The 21,014-nt window shown below is 46.2% G+C and overlaps 3 protein-coding genes across 4 annotated transcripts; 2 read left to right on the forward strand and 1 right to left on the reverse strand.

Moving 5' to 3' along the window:
• Nucleotides 1-364: 364 nt before the first annotated feature.
• Nucleotides 365-2,086, forward strand: nmur1b (neuromedin U receptor 1b). The gene is made up of 2 exons (XM_072687026.1): nt 365-1,250; nt 1,723-2,086. Exons 1-2 carry the CDS (start codon nt 365-367, stop codon nt 2,061-2,063), a joined length of 1,227 nt encoding a protein of 408 aa, XP_072543127.1. The 3' UTR covers nt 2,064-2,086.
• Nucleotides 2,087-10,005: 7,919 nt separating this feature from the next.
• cpdp (CPD photolyase) lies at nt 10,006-14,888 on the reverse strand. The gene is made up of 9 exons (XM_072687027.1): nt 14,495-14,888; nt 13,979-14,124; nt 13,435-13,617; nt 13,175-13,333; nt 12,513-12,711; nt 12,121-12,273; nt 11,695-11,816; nt 11,418-11,577; nt 10,006-10,434 (listed from the first exon to the last, which is right to left on the reverse strand). Exons 1-9 carry the CDS (start codon nt 14,886-14,888, stop codon nt 10,286-10,288), a joined length of 1,665 nt encoding a protein of 554 aa, XP_072543128.1. The 3' UTR covers nt 10,006-10,285.
• A 942-nt stretch (nt 14,889-15,830) lies between these two features.
• Nucleotides 15,831-20,621, forward strand: LOC140561793 (UAP56-interacting factor-like). 2 transcript variants are annotated; one of them, XM_072687028.1, is made up of 10 exons: nt 15,831-16,018; nt 16,708-16,836; nt 16,967-17,196; nt 17,528-17,664; nt 18,053-18,125; nt 18,192-18,239; nt 18,348-18,406; nt 18,684-18,758; nt 19,287-19,413; nt 20,016-20,621. In XM_072687028.1, exons 1-10 carry the CDS (start codon nt 15,952-15,954, stop codon nt 20,115-20,117), a joined length of 1,047 nt encoding a protein of 348 aa, XP_072543129.1. In that variant the 5' UTR covers nt 15,831-15,951; the 3' UTR covers nt 20,118-20,621. The 2 variants fall into 2 exon arrangements, with proteins under 2 accessions (XP_072543129.1, XP_072543130.1); XM_072687029.1 differs by lacking the exon at nt 18,192-18,239 and having other exon boundaries at nt 18,351-18,406.
• The last annotated feature ends 393 nt before the right edge of the window (nt 20,622-21,014 follow it).

A 21,014-nucleotide genomic window follows, 5' to 3' on the forward strand; every position in this document is an offset into this window, starting at 1 on the left:
TACTGAGTATTTGGGCTGAAGGGTCAGGACTGACACATGCACAACCAGCTATCCCTCCTTTTGACTGCTGTCAATGCAACATCTCCAGGCTACCTCCTGGGTGCCGGGTACCCAGCTCTGGTGCATTGGCAGACAGACACCAGTGCCAGCCCGCATCACTACCATCAACTTACCTGGAGATAGCAAGGCCAATTGTGCTCTCTCAGGCTCCGGCTGTTGATGGCAGACAGCATGACCCAGGTTTCGGCAGCACGAACCAAGTGATCTTCGGGTCATAGTTGTACTACTGTTCTAGGCCAGGCCAGATACTATGTTTCTGACTGATCTGTGGTATCTTCTACAGGTGTCTTTCCATCACCGCACCATGCTTCCATACAACTGCTCGTTGATTGACAACACATACATCATCCCCCACCCATCATGGTGCCCAGAGTCTGGAGCGTGCATCCTGGGGAACGTGACCTCGGAAGACCTCCCAGACCTTTGCTCGAGCCGCACCGCCTACCTGGTGAAGTACCTGGGTCACCAGCGCTCGGAGCTGTTCTTGCCCATGTGCATCGTCTACCTGCTGATCTTCCTGGTCGGGGTGGTGGGTAACACGCTGACTTGCATCGTTATTGCCCGCCACCGGGTCATGCGGACCCCCACCAACTACTATCTGTTCAGTCTGGCCATGTCCGACCTGCTAGTCCTGCTTCTGGGGCTTCCTCTGGAGCTCTATGAGCTTTGGTCCAACTACCCCTTCTTGCTGGGGACCGGCGGTTGCTACTTCAAGACGTGCCTCTTCGAGATGGTCTGCCTGGCCTCGGTGCTGAACGTCACATGCCTGAGCGCCGAGCGCTACGTGGCCGTGGTTCACCCGCTGCGAGCCAAACACGTGGTTACGAGGACCCACGCCAAGCGAGTGATCCTGGCCCTGTGGTCGGCGTCTTTCATCTGCGCCCTGCCGAACACCAGCCTGCATGGAGTCATCATGCTTCCACCTCGCTTTGGACAAACTTTTCCGGAGTCGGCCGTGTGCAGCCTGGTGCGACCCGCCTGGATCTACAACCTGCTGGTCCAGGTGACGGCACTGCTCTTCTTCCTGCTGCCCATGCTGACCATCAGTTTGCTGTATCTGCTGATCGGACTGCAGCTGAGGCAGGAGACGCTGACGGATAACACCAAGGCTTGGCCTGGGCAGGGCAGGATTTATATAGCGCAGAGCATCCAGCAGAGGGCAAAACACCGGCAGGTCACCAAAATGCTAGGTGAGTTGGACATCTCACATCCATCCCAAGTCTAATCCAGCTAATCAAGATCTTCTGAAGACAGCTGGCTAGGTCAGGTCTGGAGCTAGTCTGGGAGCAGGGAAACATGTGCAGGCCAGGGGGTAATCCCGGACTCGGTAAGTGGGAACTACTGAGATTTGCCTTCCTGCAGAGACCTTATCCACAGGTCTTTAAGAGTCCTTGATTAGCTGGAATTGGACAGATTGAAGGTTACATGTAGAGTGTGCGTCCTGGCAACGCCACACCCCCAAAACAATCAATTTTTGGTCACTGTGGGCTCAGGCTATGTGAAGAGGTCTCACTGCAACCAGACCTCCCTTGAAAGTTGACCCATCGGCTAGGTTGTTACCGTGACAGCCAGCATTAGCGTGGAAGAACCAACCCTGCAGTTTTGAGAGCGTTAACGTTAACCTGACGTTGATTGCTGGCTCTTTCTCTCTCTTTCTAACAGTCGTCCTGGTGATCGTATTCGGGATTTGCTGGGCGCCGTTCCATATCGACCGTGTCATGTGGAGCTACATCGACCACTGGACCAAAGAGCGGCACCACATCTTCGAGTTTGTCCACCTGGCCTCCGGCATCTTCTTCTACCTGAGCTCGGTGGTCAACCCCATCCTCTACAACCTCATGTCCTCTCGCTTCAGGGACATGTTCCGCGAGGTTGCGTGCCAAAAGACTCAGCATCACTCCAGCGTCACTCAGGTGACCCAGCGAAGCACGGTGTACGATAAATCTCCCCATGCCACCAGGCTCTCGCAAGACGTATCTGCGTGCATGCAAGGACAGAGCTGAACACAACTGAACACGAACACACTGACCAGCCATAACATTAAAACCACTGCCAGGTGACGTGAAGGACAAGCGGTGAATAGTGAACAGTCCGTTCTTGAAGGTGATCGTTGACGGTGTTGAAGCGGGGACAAAATAATAATGGACAGGCGTAAGAACCTGAGACGATGTAGACGACTGGGTCAGAACATCGCCGAAACATTAGGCATGTCCTGTGGGGTGTTCCCGGTACCAAAAGTGCTCCAAAGAAAGAGAACCGGTGAGCCAGAGACAGGGTCAGGGTCAGAGGCCTTGTGGAGTCCGTGCCTCTACAGGTGGACAGTTGTTTTGGCGGCACGAGGCGGGTGGTTTTAATGTTATGGCTGTTCTAATGTTATGGAGTATGTTTATCAACAATGCTAAACATTTAGCAAATATGTAAGTCTCGGATCACACTGTACTTACAGTGTAGAGCCGGAAACGCATGCTGGCAGTACCCTGCCATCATTTCTAAACATGCTTCTAATGATTTCATGGGTATAAATGACTGGTTGTAATGCTAACCCCATAATCATGTCCCATATATATTTATATATATATATATATATATATATATATATACAATAAATATGACTCGACTTACAAGCCATGACTCTGCGGTCTGGTGTTGCTGGAGTTGCTGGATTTTCTGCCAATGTAGCGCTTTCCTCTTACAGCAGTGCTCTAGTTTTCTTTGTTTTCTGCAAAAAAAATCTTCTGTATATCAAAAACAATGGTCAAAATAAAATGCTAGAATCTCCACGCTGAATGATTTTCAGCAAATATTCATTTATTTTCATGTTTTCCTCAATTCCTCATGACCTGGAAGTTTCTTTTCCGCACTGAGCACAGCCTGGATCCTTAGAAGAACACATTCAAACCCATTCAGTCCTTCTGCGTTTGCTGATCTCGCTCCTACACGCTCCTACACGCCCAACCTTTCTTCCACTGTTCCTTTTTTACTGACAGAGGCACTTCTCTTTAATCAATTAGGCCGAAAGTCGGAGCCTCCTTTATTATTGATTAAGAAACTTCTAAACTCTCATTTCCAGATTTGGCAGAAAGGGGAACTCCACTGATCTTTCTACATTTCTGCATAATTAAATGTTTAAGACTCATTCAGAGTGGGAGTGAAAAAAGTTCTAGATAAGCTCCCCCAGTCAGAGCTGTGGTTCTACAGTGGAGGTGAAGGGAAGCAGACGTCTGAAGCTCTAATAAAAAGAAGCTCCTCACAGAAAGTTCTTCACCTAATGGTGATGAAGACGCTGCCTGATGCCTGAGACACTGTTCTACCAGAGTTCTGAGAAGAATTCGGCTTTAGAACCTGCTTTTAGAACCAGATCATTAAAATGGTGGAGGGATACATGCTGCCTTTAGGGTGTAGTGCGGCTACAGAAAGTAGTCCCTAAAGAAAACTGTATACACTGTTTTACCATAATCATCTTCATCATCATCATCATCATCATTCCATATAAAACTCAGAAGACTCGTGTAGCTGCACTGGTGGGTTTGGATAGGGAATAGAATAAGGGCTGTATCCGTGTTGTAGTCATGGCGACAGACGTCTTGTTCCTTTCACCTCCACTGTAGAGCAATCAGAGTTGCTACAGTGAACCACTCTGAAATCCTTTTTTCTCTGCTGTAATGATGGAGATTACGGAGCTACACCCTGTAACACCCCGCTGTAAGTCCAGCCAGCGCTGAGGTTCAGCTGCAGGTCAGGTGAGCTGAATCAGCAGCAGTGTTTACAGATCCAACTTAATTCTGTTCAGCTGGAAAAGCCGTCACTCTGAGAGCATGAGGGAAAACAGAGCCTGGACACCACGCTCTGCTCTGTTTCAACTGCTCAACACACACTCATACCAACACACACACACACACACACACACACACACACAGGAGCAGGGCCCAAATGGCGGTCCATCTCCAACCTCTCCTAAATCAGCTCTGAACATCAGCAGATCTGAGAGGAACTGAGGTGAGTGGTGGGTTCTGGTGTAGCTCTCTGTGTGTTTCCATAAAGAGAAAATATATACCATAACTCCTCAGTGTATATCACAATACCTACATTTAGAGCGTTATTAATATTTACCCTAATGAGAGACTGTAGCTCCGCCTCCTCAGTGTATATCACAATACCTACATTTAGAGCGTTATTAATATTCACCCTAATGAGAGACTGTAGCTCCGCCTCCTCAGTGTATATCACAATACCTACATTTAGAGCGTTATTAATATTCACCCTAATGAGAGACTGTAGCTCCGCCTCCTCTGTATATATCACAATACCTACATTTAGAGCCTTATTAATATTCACCCTAATGAGAGACTGTAGCTCCGCCTCCTCAGTGTATATCACAATACCTACATTTAGAGCGTTATTAATATTCACCCTAATGAGAGACTGTAGCTCCGCCTCCTCTGTATATATCACAATACCTACATTTAGAGCCTTATTAATATTCACCCTAATGAGAGACTGTAGCTCCGCCTCCTCTGTATATATCACAATACCTACATTTAGAGCCTTATTAATATTCACGCTAATGAGAGACTGTAGCTCCGCCTCCTCAGTGTATATCACAATACCTATATTTAGAGCGTTATTAATATTCACCCTAATGAGAGACTGTAGCTCCGCCTCCTCAGTGTATATCACAATACCTACATTTAGAGCCTTATTAATATTCACCCTAATGAGAGACTGTAGCTCCTCCTCCTCAGTGTATATCACAACACCTACATTTAGAGCCTTATTAATATTCACCCTAATGAGAGACTGTAGCTCCGCCTCCTCAGTGTATATCACAATACCTACATTTAGAGCGTTATTAATATTCACCCTAATGAGAGACTGTAGCTCCTCCTCCTCAGTGTATATCACAATACCTACATTTAGAGTGTTATTAATATTCACCCTAATGAGAGACTGTAGCTCCTCCTCCTCAGTGTATATCACAATACCTACATTTAGAGCCTTATTAATATTCACCCTAATGAGAGACTGTAGCTCCGCCTCCTCATTGTATATCACAATACCTACATTTAGAGCGTAAACTGATTGGGTTCATTAATTAACGATTTGATTAACTGGTCATATTCTGGGTGGCTGGTCACCAACATCTACTGAAGTCCAAACATCTCCACCAGGCTGTGTGTGTGTGTGTGTGTGTGTGTGTGTGTGTGTGTGTGTGTGTGTGTGTGTGTGTGTGTGTGTGTGTGGATTTACAAGGCAATAAAGTCCTGAGCTCGCTTGGGGAGCAGCATTCATCTTCTCAACACCAAAGACCAAACTCCTGAAGCTGTGTTTGGAGTGGTGGAGCTAATTAGCAGAGGGATGGGGACTATGCTGCACTTCTCAGAACACTAACCAATTAAGGCATTAATTAAAACCAGCTGTTAGCATCGTGTCTCACTGTAGAGCAGCATTCGCTCCGAGAAAATACAAACGTCTGTACTACACCAATGACCCAAGACATGAAGACCACCTACCTCACATGCTGATGGTCTCGAAAGCAGCTCACTCTACAAGCCCTCTGAAATCCGCCACCAAGAAGGGTCAACAGATCTTTGACTGCCCTGCGGAAAAAACACTTAAGCTGGTCTACCAGCATGTCCCAGGTGGGCGACCAGCATGACCATTGTGACCACGCTGGTCGACAAGCGCGACCTGCCTGACCACACTGGAACTCCGCCCACCTGCGTGGTTTAAACAGCAGCTGCTTGCTCGCTCTACGCTGATGGCCGCGGTGGTCTCGAAATGAGGGGTGTTCAGGTCAGTTTCTGGAGTATTGCTGCGTATCTTGGCAACGGAAAACACAGGAGCCCTACTGACCGAAAACGACCTAGGCAGACATTCGTCAACACTCAGACGGTCGTTGCTATCTTAGCAGTGAATTGTCAACACGTGCAGCCCGACGCTCACACCCCCCCAAGCTTTACACCACTGACATATCAATCCGCCAAGGTCAGTCAGACCGCACCTGGCTCTTATCGGGCCTGTCAAGCAGTTTTACATAACTAGACAACCAGTGTGACCATCTTGACAACCGAGAACTAAAAATTATGCAAAGTATGCTAACAAAAATGTTCTATGTAAAAAATAATAAAAGTAGGGCGTCAGTATGCTTGATGGTATCGGTGCTCTCTATTGCCGATACCGATACTGTGTTTAAGTGCCAGTATCGGCCCTGATACTGATATGGTATCGGTATCGGTGCGGTACTACTTACCAGCAGATGCCTCAACATTTCTGTAGATCATCTCAAGGTAGCTCCAGACATAGCACTGCAACGAAACAGAGGGTGTTTCTGATTATTCTACTGAAAAGCCTTTCAAACAATAAACAAGAATTAATTTTATTTACATATAAATAAGTTTAATATACAACTATGGAAGCCGTTTCGCTCCATATTAGAACGATCCTCCCTGATTCCTTCAATCACGGCCTGCTATTTGAGCGGGAAGCTACTCTAAACACAGCCGAAGCTCCATTCAAACAGGCCCAAATTTCAGTCGTAGGCCGTCAGCGTTTATCGCTCAGCCTCTTCAGTTAGGAAAACAATTAGAAATTTACGGCCGTCTCCTTTGTGCAGCCGTTTCTATTCCTGCTCGGTTCATCAAGAAGTATACAAACACGTCCGCGAGGGAACATTCAGTCACACCGAGTCCGTCTTCCTCACGTAATCTTTCAGGCCCCAAAACTCTAAAATACCACCCAGTACGAACATGAAGTACAGCTGGCGGCTAATCCAGCCTCATACCCTCACACTGACCTTCTTCCACCACAGCTAGCTAGCTAACACAACACTTTATAATTTAGCTAACTCATTAGCTAAGTGTTCTCACGGCGGGTTTTAAGGCTTGTGTTAATGTTGACCTGCTTTCATGCTCACAGTATAAATATAACAGTTCTTAGCAGGGATGTTAGCTAACTTTAGCTTTAGAAGCTAGCTAACCACGAGGCCGACACTATGAAGATCGGTACGACAACATAGCGACTTAGACAACAGCAGTGTTAGCTCAATTTGGCTAACTAGCTTATCACTCCGCTATTTAAATAATACTTACCTTTACAATGGAAACAGAGGTGCTGACCTGTCCATCAGATATCACCAAGACCAAGTCAACCAGCACAACTATGATTTTAGCAGCCTACCAGTTTCTCTCCCACCATGTTTTATGTTTACAATCCTGTGTAAGTTTCACCACGTTCTACATCCTCCACTCGATTTGAGTTCCACCATATTATATATTCTCCACCCTGCTCTGTATTCACCTTCTTGTTTTACATTTACTGTCCAGTATGAGTTCCACCATGTTTTATATCCATCCTTCTGTTTGCTTCATCATAATCTATATCTACCACCCAGTATGAATTCCAGCATGTTTTATATTTACCACATAGGTTCTACCATGTCATGTATCTACCATCCAGTATGAATTCTACTATGTTCTGTTTCTACCATCCAGTATGAATTCCATCATGTTCTGTATCTACCATCCAGTATGAATTCTACTATGTTCTGTTTCTACCATCCAGTATGAATTCCATCATGTCCTGTATCTACCATCCAGTATGAATTCTATGTTCTGTTTCTACCATCCAGTATGAATTCCATCATGTTCTGTATCTACCATCCAGTATGAATTCTACTATGTTCTGTTTCTACCATCCAGTATGAATTCCATCATGTCCTGTATCTACCATCCAGTATGAATTCTACTATGTTCTGTTTCTACCATCCAGTATGAATTCCATCATGTCCTGTATCTACCATCCAGTATGAATTCTATGTTCTGTTTCTACCATCCAGTATGAATTCCATCATGTTCTGTATCTACCATCCAGTATGAATTCTACCATGTTCTGTATCTATCATCTTGTATGAATTCTACCATGTTCTGTATCTATCATCTCGTATGAATTTCACCAAGCTCTGTATCTACCTTCTTGTTTTACATTTACCATCCAGTATGAATTCCATCATGTTCTATATCTGCCATCCAGTATGAATTCCATCATGTTCTGTATCTACCATCCAATAAAAATTCCACCATGTTTAAATATACTGTCTATTATGAATTCCATCATGTTCCGTATCTACCATCCAGTATGAATTCTATCATGTTCTGAATCTACCATCCAGTATGAATTCTACCATGTTCTGTATCTATCAAGTATGAATTCCACCATATTTTATATTTACCACATAGGTTCTACCATGTCCTGTATCTACCATTCAGTACGAATTCTACCATGTTCTGTATCTATCAAGTATGAATTCCACCATATTTAAATATGCTATTATGAATTCCAACATGTTCTGTATCTACCATCCAGTATGAATTCTATCATGTTCTGAATCTACCATCCAGTATGAATTCTACCATGTTCTGTATCTATCAAGTATGAATTCCACCATATTTTATATTTACCACATAGGTTCTACCATGTCCTGTATCTACCATTCAGTACGAATTCTACCATGTTCTATATCTATCAAGTATGAATTCCACCATATTTAAATATGCTATTATGAATTCCAACATGTTCTGTATCTACCATCCAGTATGAATTCCACCATGTTGTATACCCTCCATCATGTAGGCGTTCCACCATGTTCAATATCAACCATCCAGCATGAATTCTACCATGCTCTGTATCGATCATCCTGGATGTTTTTCATAATGCTCTACATGCAATCTACCATCCAGTATGAATTTCATATCCTACATCCTGTATAAATTCCACCATGTTGTATACCCCCCATCCTGCATGAGTTTCACCATGTTCTATGTCTACCATCCAGTATGAATTTTCCCATGTTCTGTATCTACCATATAAGTTCTACCATGTTGTATACCCCTCATCCCGTATGTGCTCCACCATGTTCTGTATCCACCACCCTGGAACGACCTGAACGTAAACGGTGTACAGTAACGTTCATTACGCCGCGCTATAAACAGAATTTCCTCAGCACGGCTGGAGGCCGTCACTGTGACAGATGTTGGAAAATAAAAGTAAATTGAACAGAGTTGTGAGGTACGTCACTCTGAGTTCAACATCTGCTGCTAAAGAATGTGTTTCCGTGGATTCATGTGCAAGTGGTTCCTCCTCACGCCCACACCAGTCAGTCCAGCGTTGGTGGGGTTGTCATTTCTGAGCGTCTGGAGCTTAAAACTCTGCCAGAAGCCCTTTGATCACGGACGCCGTTTACGACAGAGATGCTGGACACAGCGCCACTGTCTGAAAGCTGTTTGAAAGTACATGAAAATATAGTAATCAAACGCGCTGTGGATGACCCTCGCTGTGTCGTCATCAGTAACGGAGGCCAAGCTCTGCGTCTTTTTTTAGCAACTGGAGTGTCCATAGTTAGGCGTAAAGCTAAAATATTTTCACAAGTGATAAAATGACTTATATTTAAATTGTATAGTATTCCAGGTGGTTGCTATGGTAATGGTAAGAAGTTGATGTAATTTATTCTTACATCCTATTTTTCTAAAAGCATCTTATTATTAACATCATCTTATCTAATAGAGAGAGTGCTTAGTGGGGTGCTCGCCCCACCATTTAAGACTCATCTCAGCACTGGAACCCCCCCAAGGTTGTGTCCTGAGCCCCCTGCTGTACTCCCTGTACACTTATGACTGCGCGACCCCTTCTAGCTCTACCACCGTTGTCAAGTTTGCTGACCACACTGTTGTTTTGGGTCTGACCTCTGACGATGATGAGAGGGCCTGCCTGGAGAACCGGTGCCAGGCTGATAATCTCCTCCTCTAAGGACTAAGGAGCTGATGGTGGACTGCAGCAAGAAGAAGCAGGAGAGGGGCCACCTCAGAGTTGCAGAGTGGAAAGAGCGGACAGCGTGAAGCACCTCGGAGCTCACATCTCGCAGGAGGCCAGTTTAGAGCGAAACACTGAATAAACTTTATTATAAAACACAAAAAATCAACATTTGTCCCGTAAATTCGTCTGTCTTGCTGGTGTCCTGGCCTTATTGGAAATCAGAGACTTCTGATGGAAGTTCAAGTGAAGTAAGTTTTAAAAAGTAAAAAAGAAAAACGGCTTAAAGAGGACAGGACTTTTAACAGCACCCGAGACGAACAGCGACACAAACCGTCTGAGGACAGACACAGAAATGGAACAGTTCAGGCTTGGGAGGCAGGTTGTTTCCAGCTGTTTGACAGATGTTGGCCACCCACTCTCAGGCCGTTTTGACAGCGTACCTCCTCTCAAACTGACTCACGTCGAACTTGCGCTTGCAGCCAGCATAGTTCATGTAGCGCACTTTACCGAAAACAGGCCGCTCAGCCCAGCCCTGGTCGTGAATCCCGCAGATGGACCACATGCAGCCTGGAGGAGGAGGAGGAGGAAGAGGAGGAGGAGGAAGAGGAGCAGGGGAAAGAGACAAACAAACGCAACACATGAGAATGAAGAAGGATTCCAACTTATTTCCCAACTCAGCTCAGCCAGGACGTGTTTGCTGTCCGATATTTGGCTTATTACGTTTTACGCTGGAACTATGAGGCTATTGTACACTATCTGTCCAAATGTTTATGGACACACCTTCTAAGAAATGCATTTAGCTACTTCCAGTTGCACCAATTGCTGAGCTTGAAGAAAAGAGCTGGTCTAGTCCCTGGTCTAGTCCCTGTAGAGAAGTATTTCCAACAGACTGCTATTGTCCCAATGGCCTACATCATCACATACACTTCTTAAATCATGAGGTGGTGTTCGGTCATCTCTAATAGACTTGCTTATATGGTCTAACATGGACCGATAGCCGTACTGAAACCTGACCACACTTTGGTCAACAATGAGCTCCAGCGTAAAACTAAAAAGAAGCACCAATTAATTCATGGCCTCATAGCTGATCTCTCAAGTCACCAAGAAATGACTGTAAATAGAAAACTACAGTAAAATTTGTCAGTTGTTAAAATACTTTTTTGGCTGCGTCCCAAACCACACACCTCTATACTTCACATACTACTCTAATGACTGGACTTCTAATGAGAGTGCACCATTTTTGTGGTTTGGGACGCAGCCATGGTCATAAACACACTGAGCTTGTGCTTGGATGGAACTAAAACCTGCAGCCACAGCACCCCCTTGTGGACACAATTGGTTAACCTGGGCCTAGAACAGCTTCAACTACCTGAAATACACTGTACATCATACTTTACAGAGCAGTCCTGATGTTCCCCACATTGTCTCCACAAACAGGGGAGAGGGAGGGCCAACCAGCTTGCCTTTCAGTTCCCAGTTCTGATCAATTATTAGATTAGTGCTTAGAAACACTTTGGTGCAGCTCTTGAAGCACGGCTACTGTCCCTCACCTACGTATCCGTTGGGGTCGCAGCCATCCAGTGAGTAGTGGTCATTCAGATAGATGGCGATAGACAGCGCCTCCTCTGGGGACGAGGTCCACTCCAGGATCTTTTTGGCCCAGTACATTCGCAGGAACCCATGCATCTTTCCCTCCAACAGCAACTGCCTCTGTGGGCGGAAGTACAAGATAGGGTGTTTCTAATAAAGTGGCCTCTAATAAAGCTTTTACGGTCCTCCAGCGCAGATACGGCGCTTCAGATTGTTCGGCGCTTGTTCTTCGCGTACCTGTGCAGCATTCCAGAGCTGATCGTGGGTTCTGCCGTTCTCCAGCTGCTCCCGGGTGTACACATAAGGCCGTTTGTCTTTAGCGTGACTCTTCAGCGTGTTCTTCGCCCAGTCATACGCACCTGAGAAAGCGACACTACAGTGAGTGATGGGCAACATGACGATGATCACTAAATCAAATCAACACAGCATGCTTTTCTGAGTGTATGATGAATATCAGGTCAGGACGTCTAGAACATAGAACACCTGCAGTGACATGAATGTAGATTTACACCAATTATAGAGAGCCCGTAATTAACCAAACTCAATTAACTGCAAAGGAACAAGCTGCTCAGTGGATTCTTTTTTTTTTTTAACTCCTTGCTGATTATAAATTTTTGTTTTTTTGGGGGGTCAGAACTCGTCCCTGCTTGGCGTGTCCCTCACCGGCGATGCTGTCGTAGTTCTTGTTGTAGAAGCAGAAGTTGTCGGCCAGCTCTCTGCGCACCACCAACTCCTCGGTAAAGGAGGCCACGGACTCCCTGGCATTCTTCCCCCAGCGCTGCACCTCCTTCACCACGCGCTGAGCAGACAGCTGACCTGCAGGTCGGAAAGGGAAGGGTTAATTCAGTACCTTCAAGATCAGGAACCACTCGTACCGGCACCACGTCAGTCAGGGTCGCAGCGGTGCTGAGAATGACCCACAACCTAAACACTACAGTCTGCTCTGTGATGGTCAGTCCTGTGGGGTCCTGTCTGGAGTTATAGACCTACACAGTGCTCCTCTATGATGGACAGTGGGTGTAGAAACATGGAGGTGGTGCAGGCTTCATACTGACCGGCATGTATCCAGGGCGAGAGCTGGCTGACAGCCGTCGAGTTCGGGTTGTTTCTCTCCGTGGCGAAGAGACGCAGACGCTGCTGGATGAAGGACTCCAGCATGGCCATTCCCGCAGAGGTGCCCGGCCGCGCCCAATCCACCTCACCCACGCTCCGGTCCACCTTCAGAGAGTCCAGAACCTCCTCCCAGTCCACCGGCTACAGAACAGACCAAGCAGTCCTTTAGCATGAGGCGTAATGTAATGGAAGTAATGGAAGTTTATGTACACCAATTAGCATACACTATATGTCCAAATATTTGTGGACGCCCCTTCTAATGAATCATTCAGCTACTTTAAGCTGCACCCATTGCTGAAACATTCATGACACACACAGCTTGTCTAGTCCCTGTAGAGAAGAAGTACTGCCAGCATGATGACCCTATTGGCATCATGCTGCCTGATAATTCCAGGCGTGGGCTAGAGGGGTATAGAGCCCCCCAGCATTGAGAAGCTGTGGAGCAGTGGAAGAGCTGTGTTCTCTGGAACGATGGATGGATGGAGTTGAAGAGTTGGGATGAGGCGATCGATCATCCAACTTCCAGGGCTAAAGTAAAGAAGCACAGGGGACGAGGCTGACGGACCAGGTTTACAGGGGTCTTCTAAAGAGCTTCCAGACCTACCTTTGCCGTTTTTGAGGAGGCGTGAGGATGTGCGTCCACAAGTGGGAACTCTGTGAGGAAATCGGAGAGGAGTTTGGTGATTTTGCCTCTGATGGTCCTGGCGCCATACTCCAGCTTGGGGGATGCCTCCCAGCATGGCACCACGTTGTGGGCATCAACCTTATCAACAGAAGAGACAGAGAGACATAACGTACCTCAGCCTCGTAGCTTCAGGGTAAAACTAAAGGCTTGAGGTTTGATGATGGATCGCTGTGGTTCACCTGCATGAACGGGATGTCAGCTGGAAGCCCCTTTTTGACGTTATCAGCCCACTGCAGGGGCAGTCTGAGGGGGTTAAAGTCCGTCACCACGGCTCCCATGTCCCAGCTTTTCACAAAGCCGGGAAGGGTCAGCTCAGGCTCGCCCCGCAGAAGGTGGAACTGAATATCCAGGCTCTTGCATTCCTGCGAGAGGGACAACAAACAGGACATACAGCTCTTAAAGGGACTAGTCTGTGGTCTATGGTAATCAAACACAAGCTGCAAGTATGAAGACTGTAGACTCTAGCAGCTGACTGACGGACAGTCTGGCCAATAACATCCAGCGCATCCCACCAAGACGCTTCTGTCCACATTAGTTGAAAATAAGCAACAGTGGAGGTTCCAGTGGAGGTTTGACCCCCCCCGGTGATGCCACAGCCATCCGTCAGTGGCTGTGAGACCCAAAGAGCATAACTGTCGCCACTGTCAGGAGGTGAGTGGGACGGCCCTCCTTCTCCCCCCCAACGATCAGTCGTTGTGGACAGTGGTGAATGAAGCTCTGTACCTTGGCCACCTCTTGCAGCCCTCGGATCATGAAGGCGTACTGGCGGTAGGCCGCGTCCAGATACTGCGGCACCAGGCAGAAGCAGATGTGGAGCGGCAACTGCTCAGCCAGAGCCAACTGCTGTGCATAGATCAGCGCCCAGTTATCTGAGAGACAGAGAATGAACAGAAATAGAAATAATGAAGTAAAAAATAAATATACATTTAATTATGAAGTTATTAAGATATTTAAAGTGTTTAACTCGGGCTCACGTGCAGAAAATCAACCCTTGGTTTGAATAAATGTAGGCGGAGCAATGCATTAGCCCCCTCCCCCCACCTACTGAAAGTGCTGGGTAAAGAGGTGCTCAACTTCCATTGCACCAGTTTCACCAACACAGGCTCCTCGTGCATGCATGCATTTAACTACTAAAAAAATAATAACTATCAACAGTGCAAAAGCACGAGGCAGCTCTGCTCTGCTCTATCGAGCACACCTTCATATTCACCCATATATTTAACTACTACAGTGCATTACCTTGAACCCTCTGGTCCCTCGCCATCCAGTACAGGACGCCCCCGCAGCCCTGCTTCACCTTCTGCGTGTCGGAGAGAAACCGCACGCGCTTCGTGTCCATCTTGCAGGCGGTGTTTTGAGCGCGCAGCTCGGCAACTTCCAGCTCCAGCCAGCCGCTCTCTCGCCCTCCTCCATCCTCTCCGGTCTTCAGCTTCTTCCGAACAACACCGCCCTCAGCCCGGCTCGAGCCTCCCTTACGCTTCAGCTCAGCCCTTTTCGCAGACATAGCGCGAGAGAACCTCAGAAACGCAGCCCTGGTTTCAAAGAACAGCTGCAAATGTGCAGCGCGAGGGGGTTTAGCTGCAGCGAGGAAGCTATTCAGCGCCGTCCTGCCTGCACACACAAAGCAATGCATGCACACGCGCTACGGGCGCCGAAGCTGAGACTCTGATTAGCCAGCGCAGAGCCGGGGGGCGTGGCTTATAAAAGCCTTTTATTATTATTTTTACAGTAGTGGATATTTTTTAATAATAATAGCAGTATTTTATTAATTAGCATTTTTACAATGTTAAGTTTATAGCTTTATTTAATGAGACGCGCTTTCGTAACGTTGAGACCGATATTCTGATTGGCCAGCGCTGGCTGTGTGGGCGTGGTGTACTCTGACTATATAACATCGCTTTTATACTTTCATAACAAAACTGTAATATTTCTAAGCGTTATTAGAGTACTTTAACACAATATACTAACTACATATGATACATAATGCATTGAAAAATATAGATTTTAAAATGATAATATTTTACTTACTTTTGTTTTATAGCTATTTACAGAAATTCTACGCAGCATTTTCACGCCAAAATTCGTTTTTTTTTTTTTTTTTTTTTGTACAGGTAAAACAATAAAACTATGGTATAAAATATGCCAATATGTCAATATCATAACATTAGGAGTAGCTTAAACACTAATGTCTTTAATACGAATATAATATATACTTTATGTAATACTGTTAGTTTATGAAGCTGCTGTTTGGAGTGTTTTAATGAGCATTATGCTAATGAAGGGCTTACTTTGATGTTTTATTTATTTATTTTGTGATTATTGCACACAGGGTTGTTTTCTTCACTGCTAAAATAAACAGCTCTTAATTTAGATGCGCCGCTCGCTCTAGCACAAATAAATAATTAATTTTAATAAATAATAATAATAATAATAATAATAATTGTACTACTTAATAAGAAAATATTTGTAATAAAACATTAATAAAATTGCAAATTACATTAAAATAAAATGTAATGTAAAATGTTTTACCGTCCCGGAGTAGCCCCGCCCCACCGTGACGCAGATAAACCCTAACAGGCGCATGCGCGGTAGCGTCGCAGCGCAGGAGCGTCAGCTAGCTAGTTGTTAGCCGTTTGTTTGGTTGTATTAGATCGTTTAATTTAATTTTCTTACGTTGAACACAAAACACCTCGATAATGAACACGTCCAGCTTCAGTCCGAGCGCTAATGCAGAAGGGCCGGATAAGGTTGACATGTCTCTTGGTGAGTTTGTGGTAAAACACGAACATGTAGGGAAGCTAAGCGGCTAACGGTGACGTCCCCTCACTGTGCAGGAGCGAGCTCTGCCTCACTGCAGGGAGCATCCCTAAAGAGGAGGCATGTTCTCAAAATGCTCTTTTTCTCACTATAATGCAGCAAATTCACTGTTTTATACTGCTGCAACTAAATGGCTAAGTTTGTAAAGTCCTCCCAGTTTTCTTTAATATATAGCTGTAAGTATCCCCCCAAAAATGAGTCTCTATCGTGGATCTCCTCTGTTATTGGTTATTTTTTTTTTGTATATTGGAGATCATGAGATTATACACTGTTGTGCTCTTACTGACAGATGTTTATCTAGTACCTGCTAATAAAACATGACCCTATGGGCACCATGCTGCCTAATACCAGGTGTGGGTTAGAGGGGGGTATATAAAGCCCCAAGCGTCCAACTCTCTTTAATGAATAATCAAGTGTCCCAATACTTTAGTCCATGTAGTCTGTCCATCTGTCTATCGATCTGTCTGAATTTCCAGAAGAGGCGGTTACCTCTGTATTTAGTACCCTTAAAATCAGAATACACCCTGAATACACAGGCGTCTGCATACTTTTGGACAAGTAGTTCCTCTTGCATTAGCCCGGTTGCCTTTCTTTGTCTGTTGAACTTGTTGAACTTGTCATTTCCCCTCACGCAGATGACATCATCCGGCTTAATAAGAAACAGAAGCAGCACCAGAGCCACAAGACTGCCCTAAAGAAGCACAAGCTGGCGGTGAGGGGCCGCCTAAACCAGGGGAGGCGAACGGGTGCGCCGCTACAGAGGGGTCAGTGTGTATAACCAGCATAATCAGCACATGCAGGACACTGTCCGGCAGCAGGGCTGCTTCTCTTTGTGTGATCTTGCACAGAGAAACTTTTATGTATTGTTGACTGTGATGTCTGCCCCCCCTTCAGGAGGTGGGACGGGTAAACTGTTTGTCCGTGGGAGGAAGTTTGTACCCACTGCAGGGGGAAAGCGCCGAGGGCAGGGGGTCATCACCGGCCTGGCCGCAAGGAAAACGGCTCTGCTGAAAGGCGTCAGTCCACTGAACCGGCCACCGCTGAGTCGAACGCCTCGGAACAGACGGCCGCTGAGTCGACCGGCCCAAGGCAGAGTGGCCCTGAACCGCTCGGCATTCACTCAGGTACTGTCACTCTCGCAGCCTGTAGAAATACGCCACACAGAGAACACACACACACACATACAGAACGATGGGCAGCAGCCTCACCACACCTCCCACACTTAGTCAGTTCCTGTATTTAGGACTCGTCCTATCACATGATGCTACCAGCACTGGGAGGACATCAACAGACGCCTGTGCTGGCTAGCGGCGCCCATACTGAGTGATGGTGGTGGGGAGAGGGAGGTTAAATTCTTCGCTGGTTAAATTCTTAAACTAACCGTTGAATTTTAGGAACTGTTGTTGTTAGTCTTTGTGTAAATGTGGATTAATGTAATTACCCTGTTGTTCCCAGAGAGCAAGGCCGTTCGTTGTGCGGCGTGAGGCCCAGCGCAGGCAGACATACACACAGAGGTGGCCATACACACAGCCGGAAACCCAGAAAGCTCCGCCCCACATGACCCACAGACCCTTCCAGCTCCGCAGGAAATGGTGAGCACGCGTAAAGCTATTATGCGTTAAGCTGTGTGACACATCGCTTAGATGTTGGTTCGTGGTTTTGGACCATCCTGGCTTTGAGGCATGGACTCCACAAGACCTCTGAAGGTGTCCTGCTGTACTATCGGGCACCAAGACTAACGTCCTTTTCAGTCCTATAAGTTGTAAGGTGCCTGTAGGTACTGACCACTGCGTAACCCAGGAACACCCACAAGTCCTGCCTGATGTTTTGGAGATGTTCTGACCCAGTTGTGCAGAACTTCACAATTAGGTTCATGTCAAAGTGTCTCAGGTTCTTTTTTGATGTGTTGGCCACTCACACATGAATGCATGACCATTTCAGCTGAACTCTCAGTCCTCAGTGCTGTATCTGTCCACGCAGGAACGGCCCTCCAGTTCATGAGCCGCAGAGAGAGGCGCGCCAGGCCACCTTCCTGTCCAGAAGAGGCCTGAAGGTACAGAGCCAATGCCGTCTGCCCGTCCTGCTGTTTGAATGTCCCTAACGCGCATCAATATTTCAGGTGGTCTTGTCTGTTAGTGTCTCGTCGTGGCCACAGCCTGGATTCAAACAGGGAAGTAGCCATGTGGGCCAAGCAGAGCAAACACAGCTGCAGCACATGTTTAAGAGTGGTCCAGTGAGTGGCTGAAGTGTTCATCTGTCTTGTCCTGTGTTTTACCAGGTCCAGACTCACGTGCAGAAGACCACGCCGGCCCAGTCAACACAGAGAACCCGACCGTAAGCCATACACTCGCTCCAAGAGTTTCCTGTAGCATCACATATGCAGTCAGTGGATTAAATGGCTTGTAGGGCTGCTTCAGTTTTCTAGATACAGCGGCTCTCCAGGTGGAGGTTAGAAGGCCACTGCCATACGCTGTGCAGTCATAATGCAGCCCTTAGTAAATGATGAGTAGTGTAACAGTCCTTTATACCTATTTTAATAAAATCATTGGTGTAATATTAAACTTCATGGCTGATTTTCTGCACTCATGTATTTCTCCCTTGTGATCACCAGGTGGCGCACTCCTCAGCCCAACACCGGCATACTTACAGTGTCAATAGACAACCCCACTGCCAGAACCCAGCCTGAGTATGTTCACAGTTATGTTGGAACAATGTGCTGCTTGTTGCTGCCGAAAGCTTTCTGAGACCTGTCGCTGTTCTCACCTTGCTTCTGACGCCCCCTGGAGCCTCGGCCTGCTCTAAAACGCCCTCATTAATATTTCATAATAGTTTAGTAGTTAGATTGGGTCTAACAGAACAGGAGAAACACCGGGTTCTGGAGTATGAAGTCAGCACGAGTCAACCTGGAGTCAGAATAGATTTTTGATTCATGATTCATAACACCATGCACCAGCGGGTGGAGCTAAAATAATATTATCATATTTCACCTGCCCCTCCCATCCCAGTCATGGAGAGGAAATCCTCAGCTCGCGCAGAGACGCTCTCTGGAGAGTGTAGGACGGGACTAAAGGGTCAGAAACCCTGAGCAACTGACCATGAGCAGCTAGTACCTCTGAAACTGTGCGTGTTCCCTGAGCAGACGTTACGCTGTAGGGTTGGAAGACGTGGAAAGCTTTATGGGTTTGGTGTGTTGATGATGTGTTTTCTATTGTAGGCCGGCCCACTCGTGGTCTCTCCACCCCCCTACCCCGGCACCGCCCCCTCCAACTGCTGTGGAGCCTGAGAGGAAACCGCCCAAAGGCGTGGCCCTGCAGTTCGACATCAACAGTGTGGGAAAACAGGTACTCACTGTCCTCCACCGTGCAGGTGTACAGGTCCAGACTGAAGCTCATCTGTTTCTGCACAGTTTATCAGACCGGTCAGTTTCTGACAACAGGTCCGCTGGGATGGTGGTCCGTTCTCAGCACAGCAGTGGCCATGAGATGGTAGCGTTCGTGGTAGTGTGTGTGATGTTCATAGTGGGTAATGAGTCATTCTTATCAGACTGAATCATTAATAAAGGAGACTGAATCATTCATAGCAGTTACTATACAATGAATAGCTGTTACTGAATCATTCATCACTGATACAGGATAATTTGGAGTAGTTACTAATGATATTTAATTATTCAATAATTAAATGAAATAAATTCTTCATGCTACACTATATGGACACTAGATGATTCATGATGGATACAGAATGATTCACCGCAGATACTGGATAATTAATATCACACGATTCATAGCGGACACTAATTCACAGTGATTACTAGATGATTCATAGCGGACACTAATTCACAGTGATTACTAGATGATTCATAGCGGACACTAAGTCATAGTGGATGCTGATTAATTAATTAATATAATATAATATATAAAACCATTTCTCTTTTCCCCCCGTAAAGACGGCGATGACGCTGAACGAGCGATTCCGGATTCTGAAGGACAAGCGCATCGCAGCGGCGAAGCAGAGCAGCAGAGGCGGCCGATTCGTCACCGTGGGCTAGCCATGAGCCTCGAGGACCAATAAGAGAGACTCGCTGAGGTCACATGTTCTTTTTGACCCAATTGCAGAGCAGTAGACTGACCCGACCCTGCCCAGGACGACAGAATGGCCACATTAACTCCGGCGCTCCCGACTGGCTGATCAACCGCTGTTCGTGATGGATGTTGTGTTTTCTTTGCTGGGCTGAGAGACGATGCGGCGGCGCTGGGGAGGAAGCACTGAGGCTCTGATGAAGCGGTTCTGAGGTTTTTTCATGTTTGTATTTGGCTGCAGTTCCTTCTTTTACGAAGCCAGTGTTCCTGTGTTTGGGTTATTTTGTGTTCCCTGAGCGATGTTTTACATCAGTTACAGAATGTTTTTTTTATGTATATGAAGAGGGGAGCTGCTCGGGTCGATTAAGAGGAGACGGCTGCTTTGTTGGAAAGAGAATTTTTGTTGTTTTTGTCAAACAGACGTGTTTTAACATTTGTTTTATAATGTTTCATTAAACTAATGGAATATTGTCTTTCTGGATCTTGCTGTTCTTCACTTATTGATACTGAGCATCAAAAACAAATCTTGAGAATTAAATCCTGAAACTCCAAAAGTGTCTTAAAAATACTCTTAATTCTTAAAACTAGCGTTCTGAAAAGCTTCAGAATTTCACAATCAGGTTTTACCATCCTAATAGAATTTTACAGTCCTTACAATCTCAATCTGAGCGTTCTCTCGTTTACAGGCGGCCACCGACCAAATCTCCACACTTTCAGGTCAATCCAGCAACTTACAAAACAAATGATATCATACAGAAATGCAATGATGCATGGAGACGTATTCCTTCACAGTTGTATTGACTGGAGAACTGTAGGTTATTTCTCACTTCAACCTGAAGTTGAGGACGGGCCAATAGGGACTGTCC

This window comes from Salminus brasiliensis, chromosome 9 (assembly GCF_030463535.1).
Source record: "Salminus brasiliensis chromosome 9, fSalBra1.hap2, whole genome shotgun sequence".
Taxonomy (NCBI): domain Eukaryota; kingdom Metazoa; phylum Chordata; class Actinopteri; order Characiformes; family Bryconidae; genus Salminus; species Salminus brasiliensis.

Coding starts and splice junctions, on each gene's coding strand:
- nmur1b (XM_072687026.1), top strand. CDS start 365: ATGCTTCCATACAACTGCTCGTTGATTGACAACACATACATCATCCCC. Junction 1,251..1,722: donor GCAGGTCACCAAAATGCTAG/GTGAGTTGGACA, acceptor TCTTTCTAACAG/TCGTCCTGGTGATCGTATTC.
- cpdp (XM_072687027.1), bottom strand. CDS start 14,888: ATGCATTGCTTTGTGTGTGCAGGCAGGACGGCGCTGAATAGCTTCCTC. Junction 13,618..13,978: donor GGCTGCAAGAGGTGGCCAAG/GTACAGAGCTTC, acceptor TCCCTCTCGCAG/GAATGCAAGAGCCTGGATAT. Junction 12,712..13,174: donor CCTCCTCAAAAACGGCAAAG/GTAGGTCTGGAA, acceptor TCTGTTCTGTAG/CCGGTGGACTGGGAGGAGGT.
- LOC140561793 (XM_072687028.1), top strand. CDS start 15,952: ATGAACACGTCCAGCTTCAGTCCGAGCGCTAATGCAGAAGGGCCGGAT. Junction 16,837..16,966: donor GGGTGCGCCGCTACAGAGGG/GTCAGTGTGTAT, acceptor CCCCCCCTTCAG/GAGGTGGGACGGGTAAACTG. Junction 17,197..17,527: donor ACCGCTCGGCATTCACTCAG/GTACTGTCACTC, acceptor TGTTGTTCCCAG/AGAGCAAGGCCGTTCGTTGT.